Consider the following 22,125-nt stretch of genomic DNA (forward strand, 5'->3'; position numbering starts at 1 on the left):
AGGAATGTAGATGGCCAGATAGTTAGAGCTCCTCTGCTCCACATACATTGACTGCAAGTTATTGACCATATTCAGAGAAACAAACCCAAATCACGCCAAAAACAGAATTGCTGCACCTCAACGAAGGTTTAAGCAATCAAAAAAATTAGAATCAATGAGCTATGGACTGAATATTTCAATGTAATAACAGACAAAAAAGATATCAAACAAAGATGATACAATGGAAAACATTTTCAAAGTAACTATAGTACCTTGCAATGTTTTTGTTGAAATTTGATCAAGAGGGTCTCATTTTCTTTGACTATGGAAATGTACTGAAGTCAGAATCATCATTTAAAGAGGAGGAACCCAAATTAAACCCATCACCGAGGGTTGATTCAAATCCAAGAGACGGCCTCCGCCTGTTACACTGTACAATGCTCTTCGAAATTTGACAGCCTGAGGATTTTTGAGGAGAACAAATGCAGTCTACATGGACCCCTACCCTTGTAATCACAGGAGCAATTTTTCCAGCATCATGAGGGGTTTCACAGAAAATCTGAACAAGATTCCAATCACCTAGATTCAAGTCCTCAAATAGTTCCTGCAATGAGCTCTGAGGTCTACAACAAAACACCAGCCGGTTAAAATGTTCAAATAAATACTTTGTGCTTTCGAACAGTCGTTTACTACCATTGATGGAAATGAAGACATGAAAATCAAAATTGCAACTACGAGCCTTTACTATTTCAATAGGAGTTATTTCAATAGCAACACAGAGAGCAATTGTTGGAAATTCTGGACCAATCAAGAATGATATTGAATTTTCATTGCTTTGGTGGTTAAACCAATTTGGAATCTCATCCCCGTATCCCTCTAACACAAAGTGATACTCAGCAACGAAGACATACAGACCGGGGTATCCCTCTGGCACAAAGTGATTCTCAACAAGGAAGACATACAGATCGGGGACCATCACAGGGGATATTGTAGAAGATGAGTTTGGGTGTGGAACTATTAACATGTGGCATGGTGGAAGATTTGGTGGAAGCCTTATCATTTCTCGAATCTGCATGCAATTAGAGAATTCAACAAATTACATTTTAGCAAAATTAATCGACAAGTAGTACTTGTGAAGGTAAAAGAAACTGTTTCTTAATACCTGTTCAAATATTTCGCTTGTTTGTGCAGATCTTACACTTTGTGGAAGGCTTGGAATTTCCTGAAGCTCATAGCAAACTTTAAATTTCAGAAGTTCTAAATACCTAAATCTGCCAGCGATTTTTGGGAAGGTAACAATTCTGCAGTCAAGGATACCTAGAACTTCCAATGAGGGGGGACAACAATAATTCAAAATAAAATCCATTTCTGAGGGATTTGGAACGCCAATAAGACCAATACCTTCCAAGTTTGGAAAAGCATATTTGGAAAAGTCTCCGTCAGCATTGCGCAGTAGCTCCACGTCCTTTGAAAATGTGAAATTGCCATAAAGAATGAGAATCTCAAGACATTGTAATTTATAGATGCTACCTGGAACATGTAGATGTCCCACCTCACAGTTTCCAAGCTCTAACTTAATAATCCCAGTGAGATTCCCAAATGACGGAGGCAATTCACTAATTCTAGTCTCGTTCAAAGATAAATCCTTTAAACTTTTCATTTCTTGTGAAATATTGGGGAACTTCTTAAGGCTTTTGCAGAATGTAAGATTCAAACATCTAAGAGACTTCATCGAGAGACAACTCGGAAGAGTTTCAAGTTTATTGCAACCCCTAAGGTCCCACACTTCAAGCTTATCAAGACGCCCCACGGAGTCATCAATCTCAACTAAATTTTTACAATCACTAAGTTTCAATCCCTTTATGTTTGGGCTCATTGATAAGTCAGGTATTTTCCTAATGGGTTCACATTGACTTAAGTCCACATATCTCATGGTTTTGAATGCAAAAACCTGTAGATGACAAAAAAATCAAAAATTAAATTATACCTTTTTGATTCTCAAAACATATATATATATATATACACACACACACTTTAAACTTTAAAAAATTATTTATCCAAAAAAAAAAAAAAAGACCATACCTGCTTGAATGTTTTCTCTAATTGGTTACCGACCATGTTGAGTGCAACCAGATTTTTAGGAGAAAAATGGAATGGAAGCGAAGGGAATGGATATGTATGCCAATCAAGCAGCTTTAATCCATTGGGAAGATATTCTAGGAATCCATTGCAATGTACATTGCGAATTGTAAGCAATCTAAGATTTTTCATCTTACAAAATATTTGTGCCTTCAATTGCAACTCTATCAGCTTCGGCGGATACAACATTATGCTTTGAATTTTATCTGACCCCTAATTGAAAAACGTAAAAAGTAAATCACCAAAAATATAACACTTACTAAATTATGGGTAAAACCCTACTACTACTACTACTACTACTACTAATAATAATAATAATAATAATAATAATAACAACAACAATAATAACAATGTGATTATATCAAAAAAATAGAGAAGATGAATCAAAACAACTCATACTGTATCTTCAGTTAGTACTTTAAGAACATCCTCACAACGCCATAGTCTACTACGTTCTCCTGGATTTTGTGGTGATTCTTGTCGAACAATTTCTCTACCCATTCTTTGTAGCAAATCATGCATTGACAATTCATTACAATAATCAAAAGTCACGAGACATTTATCAAAAAGTCTTGCAATACCATCTGCTGGTTCTAAATCACAACCTTCTAGTATATCCACAACCTTAGCATAATTCATGCAATATCCCTTGAAGAAACATGCAATATAAAGGAAAATATTCTGTTCATTTTCATCTAACCCATCATAAGTTATTTTCAATATCTTTTGAATATCTCCATTTGGAATTTTTTCGTACTTTTTTAGAGCACTTTCCCATCCAAGTTTTGGTCTTTGATACAAATCAGCACCCATTACTACTAGAGCTAGTGGAAGGCCTTTGGCATAATGTATAACTTTGTGCACAAGTTCCAAATAATCTCCATTGGGTTCATTACTTCGGAAAGCATGCTTGCTAAAGAGTTCAATAGCTTCAAATTCATTTAATTCCTTAACCCGATATCCATAGGTTGAAACACCATTTCCAGGAGTTACAAGCAAACGTTTATTTCTTGTTGTCATAATGATTCTACTTCCAGGAGCAAATTGATCACATTTTCCAAGCAATTTTTCTATTTGGTCCAAATTATCCACATCGTCAAGAATGATAAGAACCCTCTTTCCGCAAAGACGTTCATTTATCATGGCGATTCCACTAGATACATTACACACTTCCAAATTCCCATACCCTAAGATATTAGAAAGAAGCATCTTTTGTAGACGAATTAAGCCTTCAATTGTCTCTGACCTCTCTCTAACATTCTCTAGAAAAACTTTTGCTTTGAAATGATGTAAAATTTTGTTATAAGTAGCTTTTGCAATTGTCGTTTTGCCTACTCCATTGATACCATAGATTACTACCATGCGAACATCCTCATTTGATTCAATATCTAAACGTGCTATTAAAGCCTCTGTACGAGACTTTATTCCAACTGGATATTTCGCAACGTCTAATTCCATCTGATTTAGTTTGGACTTTGAGATCTTTTCAACAATTTCTTGGATAAGGTCACATTCATTGTGGCTGCCATTCACAGAGCATTTAAGACATTTAACGAGAGTTAATTTAAAAAGGAAATAAATTGAAAGCAAGGTGTTTAATCTGTACATCATAACTTAAGTATTGCTAAGTATTTGAAGATATATTATTTTATTGTCTCTTATTCTGGGGTAGCAAATTAGCTTTTAGCACGAAATTGCATGAAAAGCCCTATTAGATAAGGAAATAATCTTATTGGGATCCCACTACTTTAGAAAAATGCATTAAGTTTTTCTTTTAAAATATGTGCGGGGAAAATACCTAATTAATAATTGGTAAGATAATCTAATTTTAAGTTTTTTTTCCATCGTTAAGCTATAGCTAACTAGATTAATTATGACAAGAATAGAATAGTTTCATAATTTATTAAACTTTAAAGGAAAAAAAATAGTAGAAATCAATCAACTGTAGTTGTTATTTAACATGAAAATTTAATGGTCATCCCAAATTCATTAAAAGTTTAAGGGTTTGTTTGGTTGGGAAAATGAAAAAGTGATAGGATAAAAAATGAGGAGGGATGAAAAAGTGAAAGAACAGAAAAAAATTTAGTTTTATCTCGTGGTATTTGGTTGAGAGTGGAAAAATAACAACTACCAATTTTGTCTCCAACAAACGGACCCTAAAAGAACAGTACAAGGATAGTCACTAAAAAAATACCTGTTCTTGTAGTCCAAACCAGAAATTTCGCCTGCCTTACGTAGAGCTTTCCTCCACCTTTTTACCTTCTTTTCATCTTTAAATCTTTCTTCATGCCTAGCTAGTGCTTCTCCAAACTTTCCTTGTTGCTTACGAACTTCTGATGGATCCAACTTGTAAAAAATTGGTAACACCAATTGATTATTTTTCCTGCACTCAATAATCTTAGCAAGTTCATCCAAACACCAAGTGGAGGATGCATAATCTTCAGAAAATACAATAATTGACATCGTTGAGTTCTCAATGATTTTGAAAAGCTGTGTAGAAATTTCTTCTCCCCTTTCGAGATTATTATCGATGAAGGTGTGAATACCCCGGAGCCACAAAGCGTGATACAAATGGCTTACAAAACCAGAGCGGGTATCTTCACCTCTAAAACTCAAAAAGACATCAAACTTATCAAAGTTCTTGGATTGGTGGGTGAAAGAGGAAGAGGAAGAGGAAGAGGAATATGAGGCTCCTTTGGTGGTGATAAGCGCCATCAGGATTTATGAGCAACCGTATGAGTAGATCTGAAACTAAAAGGAGAAGGAAAGCCGTGAAAGGGGTTGTCAATATAACTGAGATGCAAGTTAAAGAAGACTATAACCGTTATTGGGCGAGACCGAGAAGGAAAAAAAAAACCTTTGGATTTAGAGATTTTGGTCGATTTTGTCTGTGGCTTTGACAAGGAAGAAGAGAGGGTTATTGGGGCCTTCGGATTTAGAGATGAGAGTGGTCAGTGGAGTGGTTGATCGTTGATGAGAGTGAGCTTGAGTGAGGCAGAGAGGCAGAGAGTGAGGCGTGACTGCGTGTGCGTGAGATGAGGTTGAGGGCTTGAGGGCTTGAGGCGTGAGATGCTGAGAGTGTGAGAGTCAGAGTGTTTTATGTTTTAGTCAGTTAGGCTTTAGGGTTAGGGTTTATGTTTTAGCCTAAACGACATAGATTTAGGCAGGAAAAGGACAAAATATCCCAACCGGGGATTAGTAGTTAAGGTTTCAAATAAATCAAGCCTCAATGGCTTGATTTTCATGGTCTAATTATATTTGATGAGGCATTTTTTTGCCACGTGGTAACCACTCTCAATTTATAAACCAAAAGAATTTTAAAAAAAAATTTGAAGTATCATGTACTAGTCAAAATACCCAAAAACAAATTTCAGAAATCTCAGAATACAACAATCCCAAACTTAGAGACTCAGATCAGAGGGAGAGAAAGCTCACCTCACTAGCGCGCGGCTTGGGCTCGCGTGATGACTTGGGTCGCGTGTGGCTTGGGTTGCGCGCGGCCTAGGCTCGCGCGACGGCCTGGGTCGCGCGACGACCTAAGTCGCGCGCGGCCTAGGTTCTGGTGATTTTTTTCTCCGATCTCCATCTTCTCCGATGTTCTAGTGGTTTTTTTTCTCCAATCTCAATCTTCTCTCTTTTCTGTTTCTGGATTTTTTTTTTCTTTGGTTATCCTCTGATGTTCTGGTCTGATTTGTTCTTATTTATAAGGGTTATAAATCGAGTCTTAGAGACTCGATTTCCATGTAATCGCCACGTGGAAAAATATGCCATATCGGATGTAATTAGAGTATAGAAATCAAGTCTTTAATACTTGATTTATAGGCCAAAATAGAGTTTTTTAGGCTCGAGATGCTAATAAATAATATAGTTTGTAAACCTAAACTACTAACTAGATAGTTGGGAAATTATGGCTAATTTCCCATTTCGTCCCCCAACTGGTCAGTAACTAGTTCTACTATGCCGATTTTCGATTTTTCGATTGAACCGGCCGATTTTCAATTTTTTCGGTTTTTAAGTTATTTTCAGTTTTTAACTATAATCAAATCTAATTAAAGACCGATTTCCAGTTTTTAAAAACCAGGCTATAACATAGATTGGCTTTTCTATGTGACTATCGTCTAACATCCACAGTAGTGGAGCTAAAAATTTAGTTTTTTAACTCCACCAAAAGTTACTTTATCTATTATACCTACACACATGCTGCAATAGTGAATCTATTTTAGCTATCAACGCAATAAAATAATATAAACATCCTAATAAAATAATATATCTCATATAATAAAATAATATATCTCACTACAAAAAAAAAACAACCCAGCACCATCCACAACCATCTCTATCATCAGTCACAGCCACAGCCACAGCCACAGCCACACCCACACCCACACCCACAACCACCACTACCATCACCACCACCACCAGACACAACTAAACCCACAAACAAAATAAAAAAATCAAACCACCATCATAGTCACAAATCTACCACCGCAGCCACCAAACCCACAGAAAAAAAAATTAAACACCGTACCACCAAGTTATAGTCACAACAACCACCACCGCCGCCACCACCACAGCCACCAAAACCCACAGGAAAAAAAATAAAAAATAAAAATCAAACACTGTACCAACAAATGCTCTAATAAACTTTCAACTTTCAAGTGCCAATTAATGTTTTTTTACTTTGCAATTTCGTGGAAGTTTCTGAGTGACACCAAAACAACTTTTTGACCCAAAAAAAAAATCTCCGAGTCTGAGCTTTCCCAGAAGAACTCCTCACGCCTAAACTGGGTCCTCACAAAAAATTCGACCTTATAAAAAATGGCTTCTTCTCTTATCAGTAATTTTAGGCAATCAGAGGTGAGTTGTAACATATACACTTCGTCACTTCCCACGTCAGTACAAGAGACACAAGAGCCACCGTTTAAAACAAAAAGAGATACGGAAGGACAATTGAGAGTTTGAAAAAAGTGGGAGTAGGCGGGGTATTAATGTGAGTGTTTCTTTTTTCTTTTTCAATATTTTGTCTCTACCTCCTAGAGCCATATAGAGCTTACTTTTACAGGTATTGGAACATGTGTGTGGCAATGAGACTGAAAAGTAAAAGTAAAATGAATGGTTAAAAAATCTACTCCTAGTCCTCAAGAAAGAAACGCGTGGTATAGGTACCGGTGAGATAGTAAAAGAAGCAAAGTGACATTTACAGGACAACTCATTAAATTATAGTAAAGAAAGCGCAGTGACTTATGCGGAACAACTCATTAATGGAAAGGGTTAAAAAAAAACATGTCAGTATTTTTTTTTTAAGTTGGTAGAAAGGGCTTTGCAAGGTAGAGTGGGATATGTGTCTGCAAGGAAATTTATAAAATGAAAATTACAACTGTATTAGGATACAGTAAATTATCACAAAAACTTTCAAAAGTTGAGGTATCAAATCTTTCGCTGACCGCAACTAAAAATAAATAATATTATAAAATTATTGTTACATTTTATTGTATTTTTGACCATTTTAAATTAATACAGTATTATTTTCTTTAGAAAAGAATAATGTTATTGATACAATATTTTCATAACAATTTCATAATAAATTTTACACATTAAATTATTATTGGTTCTCATTTAGATCTACTAGTGACATTATTATTTTTTATCAACCATTAACAACTTATCATATAGATTTTATTGTGTAATTTTTATAAAAATGTTATGTCCATAACTTGCATTAAGAGAAATAATTAAAACAAAGAATTCTCTTTTTTATATATATATCTTATCTTTTTTTTTAATTTATAACTCAAATTTTCACTGTTATAAATACTAATCAAATCTTATAAAAAAAATACTAACCAAACACTCGATTTTTTAAATAATATTTTTAATTATTTTTACAAAACATTTAATTTTTTCAAAAAAAAAAATAGAATTTCATATTACACTTTTTAAAAACCTCATTTCTTTTTTAAGTACAATTAAAAAAAAGCTGAACCATTTCAACTACACGTAATTTCTCTTCTTTTGAGACTTTGAAGAAGAGTCAGCCTCAACAATTGTGTCAGGCGGCATCATGACTTTGCTTAAATTCTCTTTAAACCATTCTGACCAGCTTTTTTCATCTCTTTCCCGTCCTATGCTTAAACCCTTCGTCCTCATTTTTTGAGTTTGAGAGACTTCAAGAGCCACCGTTTAAAACAAAAGAGGAGATACAGAAGGAAAATTGGGAGTTTGAAAAAAGTGGGAGCCACCGTTTAAAACCTTTCTTTTTTCTTTTTTAATGTTTTGTCTCTACCTCCTAGAGGCTTTTTTTTTTTTTTTTTTTTGAAAAACCACTCCAAGATGAAGGGGGAAGAGACAATATCATTAAGGAATATCAAAAGAGTACACAAATTCAAACACTAAAGGAATTTCCTCCATCCAAACTTGAAATGGGGAGAAATTACAAGCTGATCTTGCTAAACAATGCGCAAGTTTGTTCCCTTGCCTACGTGTATGACTAAATGAAAGACACTGAAAAGCCAAGGAAAGAAGCTTGATGTCCTTCAAGATATGACCGTAGCTTGAAGAGTCCCTGCCATCGGAGGAGAGAGCATTGATTATTATTTCCGAATCACCTTCAAGTTGCACCTGAGTCAGATTTAGATCTTGAGCCAAAACCAGTGCATTACGTGCTGCCAACACTTCCACCATCTCTACTGATGTAGGCAGTGGAATAATTTGTGTAAAGGCAGCCATGACAAGACCTCTGTCATCGCGAATAACACCAACCAAGCCAGCTAAGTTCCTATCCTTAAATGTTGCCCCGTCGAAATTAATTTTCACCTAACCCGACAGAGGAGGAGACCATCTGGATGCTAATACCGGTTTTGAAGGAGGTTGGGGGGACGACAGGGCAGACTGGAACTCCAACAAGCAATCCGTAGCCAAGCCAATAATCTTTGCCAATGGAGCCACACAGTCACCAACCCGCAGCTTGTTTCTACGAATCCAAAGCTGGGAGGCGATCATGGCAAATAGATCAAAGCAGTCATTATGAGTCTGGCAGCAATGGAAGATTTCCAGCAGCGATGAGCACTCTTTGGTTAACTTCATGAGCCAAGCATACCTGGAAGACCAAACCGGAGCCAGAGCAGGACAAGACCAGATAGCGTGAAAAGTGGTCTCACTCATAAGCTTGCAGCCCGGGTAGAGATCATCAGTAATAATTTTCCTTCTCAAAAGATTAGACTTGGATGGCAACGTGTCTGAACCAGCCCTCCACAACAACGATTTGACCCTATTGGGGACACGTAAGTTCCACACGCCCTTCCAAATGCTCCTGGTCTTTGACACATCCGAGGTTGAGGCCTCTTCTTTTAGATCTTCCTCCATGAGCCATCTGTAGCCAGACCTGACAGAATAAGAGCCATCCGGGTTATGCGGCCAAAACAACCTATTCTCACAAGAATTAAGGCTGAGAGGAATAGATAGAATTAGAGCAGCTTCATGGGACAAGAAAATGTTTTTAATTGTTTCTTTCATCCAGCAACGATGATCATTATCAATTAGCACAGAAACCTTTGCATCACTGCCAAGGAAATCCCTACCTCCTAGAGCCATATAGAGCTTACTTTTACAGGTATTGGAATGTGTGTGTGGCTATGAGACTGAAAAGTATAAGTACAATGAATGGTTAAAAAATCTACTCCTTCCCATCAAAAAAAAAAAAATCTACTCCTAGTTCTCGAGAAAGAAATGCGTGGTACAGGCACCGGTGAGATAGTAAAAGAAGCATAAGTGACATTTACAGGACAACTCATTAAAATAGTAAAAAAAGCGCAGTGACTTACGCGGAACAACTCATTAAAATGGGAAGGGTTAAAAAAAAAAAAAAAAAAAAAAAAAAAAAAAAAAAAAAATGTCAGTACTTTTTTTTTTTTTTGGTAGAAAGGTCTTTAGCGGTTTAGGCTTTGTTTGGTTTATGTAAAATATTTTTCTGAAAATAAGTATTTTTCAGAAATGCTATTTACGGGAAAAGAAAATATTTTCAAATGTTTGGTTGCATTCTGGAAAAATGCTTTGAAAAATAATTTTTAGTGTTTGGTTGTGTTACTGAAAATAATATAAAAAACACATTTTCTTCTTGTTTCTCACATTTTCTCAGTTTCCAAACAAATATATAATCTCATTTCTCAATAGATAAACACAAAAACAAAACCCAACCAAAAAAAATTCATCCAATCCGGTCAAATTCATTAAAACCCAACCATTTCTCAATTGCGATCTCAGTGCGATCGGTGCCGTCTCGGTGCAATCCTGGGGTGCGATCTCGACGAAGTCGAATGCGTGATCTGGGTTCGCCGGCGAAGTCAAAGGGTGCGATCTGGGTGCGATTCGAAGTCGAAGTCGAACGGTGAAGTCGAAGGGTTCTGGGTTCACTGGCGAAGTCGAAGGTTGCGATCTGGGTACGATTTGAAGTCGAAGTCGAAGGGCTCTAGGCTCTGGGTTCGATCTCTCTCTGGGTGCGATCTCTCTAGCCGGAGCTTGGCTGGCCGGAGGGGTATGCTCTCTCCCTCTCTCTTCTTCCTCTATCTCACTCTCACTCAGCTCTCTCTCTCTGTTTTTCGGAAAATAGTATTTGAAGGTAAAATAAAAACGGAAATCATTTTACACCCGACACACGCTCAACTGAAAACCATTTCCGGAAAATTTATTTTCCATGCACAACCAAACACCTACATTTACGGAAAAGCATCTCCGGAAGTGATTTTCACCCAAAACAAACACAACCTTAGTAAACAAAAGAGGTGAGCATGCATTTACCCCTGGGAGAAAAAATAATGTTACTTTTAGAGGTAGACAATAAACCCAACGATAACCAATACGAAGAACAAAGTAATATTAGGAGTAGTGAACAATAAACCCACTTATACGAAGATCACCGAATTATTATAATTTCTTTTACAAAGATATTTCAAATTTTATTACATAAGTCTAACAAACTAAATCTTAAAAAAAAAAAAAAAAAAAAAAAGTCTAACAAACTAACATTGTTACCGATTAAAAAAAAAAAAAAACTAATTCAATCTTCATTTATTATAATGTTATTTATAATAAGTTTCTAACATTGATCATATTTTTGTCACATTAATTTATTAATTTTTGTAGTAAAATATTGTATCTTTAACTTTAGCTAAAATTATTGAAATTTTAGAATGTAATTGGTATTAAAACACTAAAATTATCACAAATTTTAAAACCAAAAAAATCACAAACTGGTGTATCAAATGCATGTGATTGGTGTCATTTAGACATAATAATAAATATAAAAGTGAATTATTTTTCCTGATTGATAACACGTTAATTTATAAAATTTATATAAAAAATGTATAAATAATATCAGAGGAAACTAAAGTAGACAAGTAGCACTAAGAAAGGTTGTTAAAATCGGGATTCTATGTAGGATCGTGGATTGTAGGATCGAATCGTGAATCATAAAATCATACATTATTTGAGAAAAAAAAAAAATATTGATATGTTAAATAATCACATAAATTATACATTCATTCATAAAAAAATAAAAATTGCATCAATTTGATGTAATTACCATACATCACTACATCCATTTGTAAGCACCATTTAAAAAGACCAAAAATCTTAAAACGTGACACTCTATTGGAATGTTATTTTTTTATTTGGGTCCAATTTGACACTCCATCTCTCTACATTAGAATAGCAAAACTTAATCTATTAGGATATTATTTTTCATTTAGGTTCAGCTGAGCCTTTTGTCAAGTTAAATAATATTACAAGAAACAAGGATCATTTGAGATCGTCAGAATCATATGATCCTACCGATCCTAAACGATCACAAAGATTCTTGAAAGATCCGAATCGTTTGGGCAGGTGCAATCGTAAAATCGTAGGATCTAGATCAAAATTTTGATAATCATTGCTAAGGAATAAGAATATCCTCTTCCACGCAACCCTACTAAGTTCAAAGAGATCCCCACACGTTTTTTACTTTTGTGGAATAGTAGCTATCTTTAGGACCTATTTGGAAACAGTTTATTTAGTTGAAACTGAAAACTTTTGCTGAAAGTATGTTAAAATATATTTATACCTTAAAAAAAATTGAAAATGTGAAAAAACGGGAGAAAAAGTGAGGTTTTAAAAAAACTGTACATAAAAGCTAAAAAAATGAAAAAAGCTAAAAACTATAAGTTGAGCTTATAAGCTCATGCCAAACACATTCTTAGAGTTTGTTTAGGATCTGCTTTATTTTGCTAAAATTGAAAACTTGTTGCTGAAAGTACTATAGCAAAATAATCTAAAAGCTAGCTGATTGTTTTTTGCCTGAAATACTATAGCTGAAGTTGAAAATGTTGAAAGTACAGTAGAATTTTTTTTTTTTTTTTTTGGGGTGTAATTTGAACCCTATTGTAGTGCTTGAATATGCAAAGTGACTTCCAAATGTGAAAGAAAAATATTTAACAACAACAGCAACAACAATAATAATAACTAATTTTTTTTTGTCTTAGATATTAATTTACTATCAAGTTTGTGTATCATAATGGGCATTCAATATCCATTAGGTCAACATCCATAGGGGACTGACATTGGGGGTCAACAAATTCTTTGCTATCAAAGGAGTCCCCAAAACCTTTAGTGCTTTCCTTTGGTATTTGACCACTTGGGGTCCATGCATGTTTTCCTATTGCAAACGTGCCTTCAAACATGATTTCCATGGAAGTAAGCATTTGGCCAACCTTTTTTACGAAATGGTTTTGCTTTGGGACATTCCTACATGTTTACAAACAATAGTTACGGTACTATTTCATAGTTGTAGAAAATTGAGATTGTCAACATTCTTTGAAGTAAGCTAACCTTAAGCTTTCTTCTCACCATTCATCATTTGCATAAATCTTTCTAGGGTCAGGATCATAACCCAACCCAGTCTCACACTCAAAAAAGTTGCTTCCATACTTTCCATTGGCTTCTCAAATGATCCCATTTGTTTTTAACTTGTAGATGAGTCACCACTTTGTTCATTTCATTCAACTACTTTATCACTTCATCATACCTTTCCTTTTTCAAAGATCCTCCACTCCTATTGCTTGCTAGGACTTGAGCAGCACACAAATCACAAAAAGCTTTAAGTTCTACTGGATCTTTCCACTCTGTTTGCTCATTTTTTCGTTCAACATTCTTTGATTTCCCCTTAATCATTTTGGCTACAAAGAAATTCTATACTCATAAGCATCTTTTCATATAGTTCATATGCTAAAAAAAAATTACTAGTATAATGCATAAATACCTTCCAAGCTATGTTCCATTAACCCTTCCTATTAGACCACTATCGTTGTGGGTAAAGTTTCGTTATTGCTCATTCATTGAAATAACAGCCCAAGTAACATTGTGTACATAAGTCTCTCAAGAAAAGATAAACATTGTGTACATAAAGGCATGCAACAAAAAAGAGTAACAATTTAATAAAGTTATAATTGTGTACTTGTTAAGATTATCATGAAAGAGTTACCTACTATGAAGCTATTCCTGTTGATGTGTGAAACTGTTTTTGGATGTTGTGAGGACTATGTAGTTGTTTCTGCAGAGGTAGAGGAGCTGTTTTTGTAGATGTTTCTCTAAATCCAACTACCCAATTCTCTATTTTCAAAAAGGCCTTTCCTGGCTATTATTTGGTGGAGAATCTAATGCCCTTGTGATGACTGATGATTAAGCCTCAAACAAATTGCAAACGAAACATACTTCAAATTATAAATTTTTTCCCCCAAACTACTACTCAACATCATGCATATTGTGTAGCTATTCTAACAATGCAGGATCATGCATTTGTGCAAAGTTTGGTTATACAAGGTTTCAACTAAACAATTCTTTCATTACTCTTGTAACTGGCTTAGCTAGTCCTTTTCACATATCAATTGCATGAAATTGTTGATAAGTAATTTCATGTTACATATTATCAGATAAACATGATAGAAAATCAACATGAATAGCAAGATGGTGTGGGGGCTACCACGTATCACATTGGGGTTAAAGAAAGATAAGGTTGAGGACATTGCCAATAATAGATAGCTCATAGAGGCATTTCATCAAACAGTTAATTGCATTCCAATTAGAGCCACTTGAATTGTAAAAAACATAAAATCTCTAAAAATATCTTTACAAAACTAAATCAACTCAGTCCACCAAACCTTACAAATAACTCAAAAAATTGAAACTCACAACAACATTGATATGCACAATTTACCGATGGATACATGCCCATATAGAAAAATTCGAATGAAACCCACACAATCCAAATGCAAACAAATACAGAGAGACAAACCCACAAAATTAAATGAAATAAAGAGACACACAGATAAGTCACACAAAAATACAAAACCCACAAACAAACCCACACGATTCCATTGATATTTTGTTAATGCAAAATTCAACCACACCTAACAAAAGGGAAAACACATTGACACATCAAAATATAAAAAATTTAAATACAGCTCACCGATAACATTAGCATCTCTCCCTCACAGTGGCAACATTAGTTTTGTAGTTGATTTTCTCTCACAACCAAGAAAATCACTAGTAAGGGTTTGTCTGAATAAAGGAAGAAAAGAGTGGCTGTTGGTGGGTTTGTCTGAATAAAGGAAGAACACAGTTTGTGTAATAGATGTGAAGCATAAATTTGGGCCGTTAGTGGGTAGTTGTAAAATTTAAGAGCTTTGACGAGGAAGAAGCTGGGGCATTGATGAGGAGGTCGGGCTGCCAGAATTGAAGAATGAAGATCTTGCAATCTACGCAACGCTGGGCTAAAGAGAAAGCTTAATATTTCAAAATATTACCATTGCTAAACGGTGCGTTTTGGGGAAAATAAGATGTGTTTTTTTCTTGTGAATGGGCCCCATGAACAGTGAGAAGGACCCATCTCCAACTCAAAAATAAGCAAAACACTGAAAATGCAGGAGTGTTTCAGCTATCCAAATGCACACTTAGTCTTGTGCTATTGACTTAGATATCAAGTCATGACAAACCTTTTCCTACTTACAAGAATTGTGAGGAAAAACACTCTTTCCTTGATAATCCCCAAAACCAATTTTGCTGAAATGGGGAATGAGTGAAAATTTACCATTAATAGATTTGGTCCCTATAGATTTATTGTATATCAATATTGTGACGCCCTCAAGTCGAGGGCAACAAGAGTGCTTCCCCTAAGTATTTTCATATTGGGTGCTTGCGACATATTTTGTGTATGTGTCATTGGAGTGAGGAGTGAGTCTTTTTTTGTTTGGTGTATGTTTTGATTTTTTTTATATGATTAAAGTTGTGATTTGTGAATGGAAATTTTGTGACGAGTTATTTGGGAGTTCATAAAGAAATTGAATGGAATGGATAGATTATAAATGGATGATGTAAAAAAAGAATTGAATGGAATGGATAGATTATAAATAAATAATGTTAAAAAAAAAATCACATGAATCCATTGATTTATTATAAAAACACTAATTATAAAAAGATAGATAATAGGGACTAATGCAAATCATATCTTAATTACATAAATTAAGCATATCAATAAGGAGATAACGCCCAAAGAGATATATAATGAATAAATATTTTTAATGTGTTATTAGGGATTTACAACAACCAGTTGTTTGCAAATGGAAGAAGTCTAAGTGTATTAATTAGAGATAGATTGATCGAGTTCTTGGCATAGACGGTAGAACTTTGATTCAATGTGGAATTCCAAAGTAGAATCATTAGTACAATTGTAATATTGGCCAAGAAGTCCTAAGCAGCTTTGGTAGTTCCAAGGCATGGGAAGAGACTATTAATAGAGGTATTAATGAACTAGGTTAAAATCTAGGACTGAATGCTTTCCCATTCTTCAAGTCGTTTCTCAAATTCTTTAAGATGCGTCTCAAAATCAGTAGCACAAATGACAACAAGATCAACATCAGCATCAGCTTCTGATATGGTGTCAGATTCAACAAGAATTGGTGGCTTAAGTGTTAGAACAACACTAATGACATATGTCCAAAATTTCTGCCTTTGAGGAATACAATCATATTCTAAGACCAAGAATAATGATCGAAGTCATCCAAGATAATAGTGATAGGATGAGTAACTTCGTGTTAAGGAGCCATAGAAGTCATGGAAAACTTGCAAAAAAGGGAAGATGAAAAGGAGAAAGTAACAAGAGTGAAAAGAAAATAAGTTAAGGTTTTTTTTTTTTTTGGTATGGGTTAGTCTAATTTGGGTTGTGTCAATTTGGTGCAAGTCAAAGGCTAACATCAATGGATGAGGTCAACAAATGGCTGGCATTAGTTAGGATTGATGTTAGAGGAGGATGAGATGACATGTGGCATTGTCGAAGGGTAGCTGGACCGTGGTTGGTGTCAGAAGATCACTGGACGGAGGATGGCGGCAGAAGATCACTGGACGGAGGATGGCGGCAGAAGATCACTAGCTGGTGGTGGAGTACGATAGTTGGTGGCAGAGTAAGACAAAGGACGATGATCGACACATAAGTGATTAAGTCCAAAGGAGAAGGTGGCACGTATGGTGGCTTTTGGCCACCAAACTTTTGGGTTTTGTTGCACAAAAGTCGAGGAACGTTCTCGTGGGTTTGGTTTGTTCGAAAAAGGATTTGTACTGAATGGCAAATCTAAGAGAGAAGCGTCATAGGTTCAGTGCTCTTTTAGCACTGTGTTTGATGGTGACTGACACATTTATGAAGGCATTGTCGACAGTGACAAGGCTAGCAGAGGTAGCGAAGGTAGTGACAAATCTATGGAGACTTGTTGGGTTTAAGAACAAGTTTTGATAGATAAGGATATGTGAAATTAAGGGTTGCAAGTAGTGGTCAACAACTACGACTGAGGTTAAGGGATTTTAGAGGAACCAAGAAGTTTACTGCCAAATTAGTTTGAATGAAAATTCTTCCAATCCACTACGTGGTAATTGATAAAACCATCAATGACTACTTCTAGTTACATAATATATTTAATGAGTCATGTGACTTTCTTAAATAATACATGTGGATGGCTTTATGAATCGTCATCTAATAGATTTAAAAAGATTCCTCTCAAATTAGTTTAGAGATTAGCAATAGAAAATTTAGGCGTAAATGCACTTTTAGTCCCTACATTTTTGGGTCATTTCTATTTTAGTCCCAAAATTTTCATTTTACCACTTTTAGTCCCTAAACTAATTAACGCATGATATTTAAGTCCTTACCATCACCCAACTAACAGAAAAAACTGACGTGGCTGACGACACATTAAAATAATAATTAAAAAATCTATTTTGGCATTAAAAAAAAATGCCACATCAGCATCTAAATAAAAAAATTAATTTATTAATTTTAACTAAATAAAAAAATTAAAAACAAAAAATCACATGAATTGAGATCTAAAAGTGCCTTGAACAAAAACAATAAAAACACAAATCCAGATTTAAGAACAAGAACATTTTCCTTTATTTGACATTTTCTCTCTTTTTTTTTTTTCTTAGAAAACAAACACAAGATTAAGCAAGAACACAAACACAAATCCAGTAAGAACACGAACACGACCACAAACACAAATGCTGACAAATCCAGCAAGAACACAAACACAAATCCATCAAGAATACAAACACAAACCCATCAATCCATCTTCAGCAAAACCAGCAATAACCCAAAAAACACAAACACAAATCCAAAGAGGTCCACGACACAGTCCCCAGAATTATCGGATGGAAAAACCAAGAGGTCTAGGACATTCTTAGTCAAACTAAAACAATTTTGTAACACAAGAATAAAAGGCAGATTTGATTCTCAGAGCTCATCGATCGGAGCAGATCTTCTTTGGAAATGAACTCGAAAAATGCAGCAAAGGAAACGACGCCGTCGTCTTTGTCGAGCCTCATCTCTCTCGCCTTTGCTTCCGCCTCCTCCTCCTCCACTCAACAACCTTACTTCTCCGAGCTCCTCACCTTCAATCTTGATCGTCTCCAAAAGGTTTTGGTTTTCTCTCTCTCTCTCTCTGCTTTTGTTTTGTTGTGTGAGAAAATTTTGATACAAAAACTTGTAGGAGCCGGAGCTTCTTTGAGTCAATGTGGAGCGGATCCGGAGGCAAATGCAAGATATGGCTGTTGGAAGCTATCGAGCATTCATTGCCGCATTCAGTGCATTGTTTACTATTTAAGAAGTGTGGTGATCGGGTTTTGGGTTTCAATGTGAGTTTGGTGATTGAAGAAGTGTGGGTTGTGGCTTCTAAGATTTGATGATTTTCTGGTTTTGAACTTTCTAGGCTTATGGCTTGGGGATTTGATGATTTTGCTAGGGTTGAAAATGAGGGCTTTGAGATTTATGATTTCGTTTTTTAGCTGAATTTTTTGGGTTTTTTCGTGTGTTTGTTTCTCAAGAAAATTTATAGGGATGAACCCAAGGAACATAAACATGTTCTTCAAGAAAAAAATAATAATGAAAGAAATAAATTTTTTTAGTTTAATTATCTTATTTTATTTTAAAAGAATTTAGAGAAAAACATGAAAATGTCTTTTTTTATTATTATTTTATGCCGACTTGGCATTTATTAAATAATAAATAAATTTTATTATTATTATTTTATTCGTCACTTCAGTATTTACTGTGTCAATAATGCACTCCGTTTGCCACGTCAGTTTTTTCTGTTAGTTGGGTGATGGTAAGGACTTAAATGTCACGTATTAATTAGTTTAAAGACTAAAAGTGGTAAAATAAAATATAAAGACTAAAAGTGCATTTACGCCAAAAAGTTACTGAATGAACAGAATTCTGATGCACAGGCCCAATAATTCATTATTTTGGACCCATGACTGGGTCCCATTAGGCTAAAACCATATTGGGCTCAAAAGGCCCACCATGTTGAAACAAAAATCTATCTAATAAGCCTGTAAGGCTATAACCCAATAGACGCCTCTTTGGACTGCCGTCACCGTCAGTCAGCGGCAAATAACGTCGTCAGTTATTTGCCGCTTGTCTTTAGTTGGCGTAACTCACTCCGTAATAACTCCGTCCAAATCAAACGGTCTTTCCAACGGAAACCGTTATCGTTCCTTTCCTCTCAATCTCTTTGTATTCCTCACAGCCAGCTTATTGGAGACGAGGATTGCTGGTTGAGTATCTCTGTTTTTTGTGGATTCTAAGCCAAATCTCAAAAAGGTAATCTTCCTAGATCCTTTCTTTATCATACCCACTTTTTGTTTTTCTTTATTTCCTTCAAAGGAAAACCATATTGTCTTAGCCTTTCTCAATTGTAAATATATATGTGTATCTCTGGTAACCCTCGTTCTTGTTTTTGATTGCTTTCTAGTTAGGATAGGGAAGATTTTCTTTTGGATGATTGTATTTGTGAACAAATTTATGAGCAATACGGTAGGGTAGGGTTTGTGTAAGAAAAAGCTTTGATTATGTGATGGGTGTGCTGTAACGTGTTGTTGGTTACTGTGTGGGACTGAAAATTAGTGTTTTTCATCAAAACAAAAGATACCCATTAAGGGGATTAGGGTAACAATGGGAGAGGATTTGCTGACAAGCCTATCTATAGAGAATCACCACCCATCCACACTGTTGTCCATGGATTCAAGTGGGATTTCCCATGAAGAATTGGACCTTGAGATGAATCGGCCAGCAGTTCTTCCTCGACCTCCTGATATTAATCTCCCGCTGTCCGCTGAGCGTAGTCCGCCTTTGCAAGTGTTGTTTGACCCTTTTGATATGCTAGATGTTGGCCTTGGTACTCAAATTCATGAGTCTGATAGTCTCCTTAATGTGCCCAAGATGGGGAGAAAATGTGCTAAGAGGTTGGATAGTGTGTGGGGTGCTTGGTTTTTCTTCAGTTATTACTTTAAGCCAGTGTTGAATGAGAAATCAAAGTGCAAGATTGTGCGGGATAGTAATGGGGTTTCTGGGTTTGATAAGACAGATCTTGAGCTTGAAGTGTTCTTGGTTCAACATGATATGGAGAACATGTACATGTGGGTATTTAAGGAAAGGCCCGAAAATGCATTGGGTAAGATGCAATTGAGGAGTTACATGAATGGGCACTCTCGCCAGGGTGAGCGCCCATTTCCATTTAGTGTTGAGAAGGGGTTTGTTCGGTCTCATAGAATGCAGCGAAAGCATTACAGAGGTCTCTCAAATCCCCAGTGTGTGCATGGTATTGAGGTTGTTCCATGTCCCAACTTCAAGGGTCTTGATGACGAAGAGCAGAAAAAGTGGATGGAGCTTACAGGGAGGGATCTGAACTTCACCGTCCCACCTGAAGCAAGTGAGTTTTGTTCGTGGAGGAACCTTCCTAGCACTGAATTTGAGCTTGAGAGGCCCCTTCTGCCATTGAAGACAAATTCACACCCCCATCCGAAAAAATTGCTTAATGGTTCTGGTTTGAATCTGGCAACTCGGCCAGCACACCTTGGAAATGGTAGTGGGATGGACCTCTCACCTGCTTGCAACAAGAGGAAGAAGGATTTGTTTCTACACGGTAATGATGACGATTGTTTTTTACAAATGAATCAACAAAACGATAGAGTTCAAGATACCGAAATTCACTCAGTTGAACCGCCCTGGTTAAATGAATTTAGTGGGGTAATGAGGAATATATATGGACCTGTCACGGCTGCAAAAACCATCTATGAGGATGACCAAGGATACTTGATAATCATCAGCTTGCCTTTTGCTGACCTTAAAAAGGTGAAAGTTACTTGGTGGAATAATCTCACACATGGTGTTGTGAAGATATCATCTATAAGCACAGCGTGCATGCCTTTTATCAAGAGAAATGAAAGAACTTTCAAGCTCACTGATCCATCTCCAGAACATTGCCCTCCTGGTGAGTTTGTGAGGGAAATCCCACTACCCACCCGGATCCCAGATGATGCCAAGCTAGAAGCATATGGTGATGAAACAGGAACTGTTCTTGAGATCATGGTGCCAAAGCATCGTGTGGGACCAGAAGAACATGAAGTTCGTGTTTGCCTTCGTCCTCACCTTGGAGCAAATGAGCTTTTACTATCATGAATGAGGCTTTTATTGGAGAAACATAAGGGTAGCTGTATTGTCATTTTGTCATTACTTTGTATGAGAGAGAGAATTTTTTATACTTACGAAATAAAATATACATGTTTACTTAAATAAATTTTCTTTCCCTAAACTCAAACTAATAATTCTGGATTTCGTTCTTTCACATCCAAATGGCTATGGTCTGGAAGTGCTTCTGAACGTTGAGGTTGATGTTCTAGGGTTAGTGGTAAGGACCCTGCAACCTCATTGCTCACCTACTTGATATATTCTACATTTCTGAATCAAGTTGCATAGGACTCCCACCCCTCCAAACTCAAAAATAAAAGTTATCCAAGATTTTGAAAATCTTAGGTGTATTATCTATTTGTCTAATATGTCTTTTGTTGCATTTTACGATGCTTAAGGAGAAACATGTATGTGCAACTGTGTTTGTGCAGTGCTTTAGAATAAAAGATTAGATTTAAATTGTCGTTAGTCCAAGATGTTCTCTATAAGTTTTACAAATGCCTTTTCACTAGTTTCTCGTGAATACCATCATGATTTTTTTTTCTGGATATTTGGGGTTGTAAACTTTGTATCACTGGATCCAGGCCGTAATGTGTTTTGTGAACAATTTTCCCTTACCAAAAAAGAAAAAACCGAAAAAAAAAAAAGGATTTCTCTAATGAATTGTATTGTTGGACTGGTATAATAGACCCCTCACTTGCTGGTTCACCGGGTACTAAGGTTGACATTCTTTGTCTGTGAGTTTCTTATTAGAATGAGCATTATATATCATCCGCTACTCTCATGCCAAAAGAGAAAGGGTATATTGTGTGTTTACTGTTTGAATTGTTTGTTGACAATACATGGTGTGTCGGGAGTGCAGGATTTCTTAAGCTAATCCACAACATAGAACTCTCTTCTTCTTATCAGCAGTGGCATTATTCGTTGTAGTTTTTACTTCTGTAAAGCAGCTGCTAATTTACATTTAAGTC

At 35.7% G+C, this 22,125-nt stretch overlaps 3 protein-coding genes across 21 annotated transcripts in view; 1 reads left to right on the forward strand and 2 right to left on the reverse strand.

Moving 5' to 3' along the window:
* LOC115987157 (disease resistance-like protein DSC1) overlaps positions 1-5,239 on the reverse strand; it is a 53,465-nt gene extending 48,226 nt beyond the window's left edge. For 18 of the 19 annotated variants that reach the window (XM_031110777.1, XM_031110771.1, XM_031110763.1 and 15 more), the window contains exons 1-5: positions 4,313-5,239; positions 2,518-3,640; positions 2,062-2,331; positions 1,142-1,930; positions 252-1,048 (exon numbers count right to left, since the gene is read on the reverse strand). In XM_031110777.1, coding sequence (XP_030966637.1) covers positions 302-1,048; positions 1,142-1,930; positions 2,062-2,331; positions 2,518-3,640; positions 4,313-4,833 — 3,450 coding nt within the window. In that variant the 5' untranslated portion in view covers positions 4,834-5,239 and the 3' untranslated portion in view covers positions 252-301. The remainder of the gene's footprint in view (positions 1-251; positions 1,049-1,141; positions 1,931-2,061; positions 2,332-2,517; positions 3,641-4,312) is intronic. The other variant, XM_031110698.1, reaches the window with a different exon arrangement.
* Positions 5,240-8,931: 3,692 nt separating this feature from the next.
* LOC115952688 lies at positions 8,932-9,708 on the reverse strand. The gene has a single exon (XM_031069894.1). The coding sequence runs from the start codon at positions 9,706-9,708 to the stop codon at positions 8,932-8,934; it is 777 nt and encodes a 258-aa protein (XP_030925754.1).
* A 9,443-nt stretch (positions 9,709-19,151) lies between these two features.
* Positions 19,152-21,479, forward strand: LOC115987268. The gene has a single exon (XM_031110784.1). The coding sequence runs from the start codon at positions 19,640-19,642 to the stop codon at positions 21,143-21,145; it is 1,506 nt and encodes a 501-aa protein (XP_030966644.1). The 5' UTR covers positions 19,152-19,639; the 3' UTR covers positions 21,146-21,479.
* The last annotated feature ends 646 nt before the right edge of the window (positions 21,480-22,125 follow it).

Source organism: Quercus lobata, chromosome 1 (assembly GCF_001633185.2).
Source record: "Quercus lobata isolate SW786 chromosome 1, ValleyOak3.0 Primary Assembly, whole genome shotgun sequence".
Taxonomy (NCBI): Eukaryota; Viridiplantae; Streptophyta; class Magnoliopsida; order Fagales; family Fagaceae; genus Quercus; species Quercus lobata.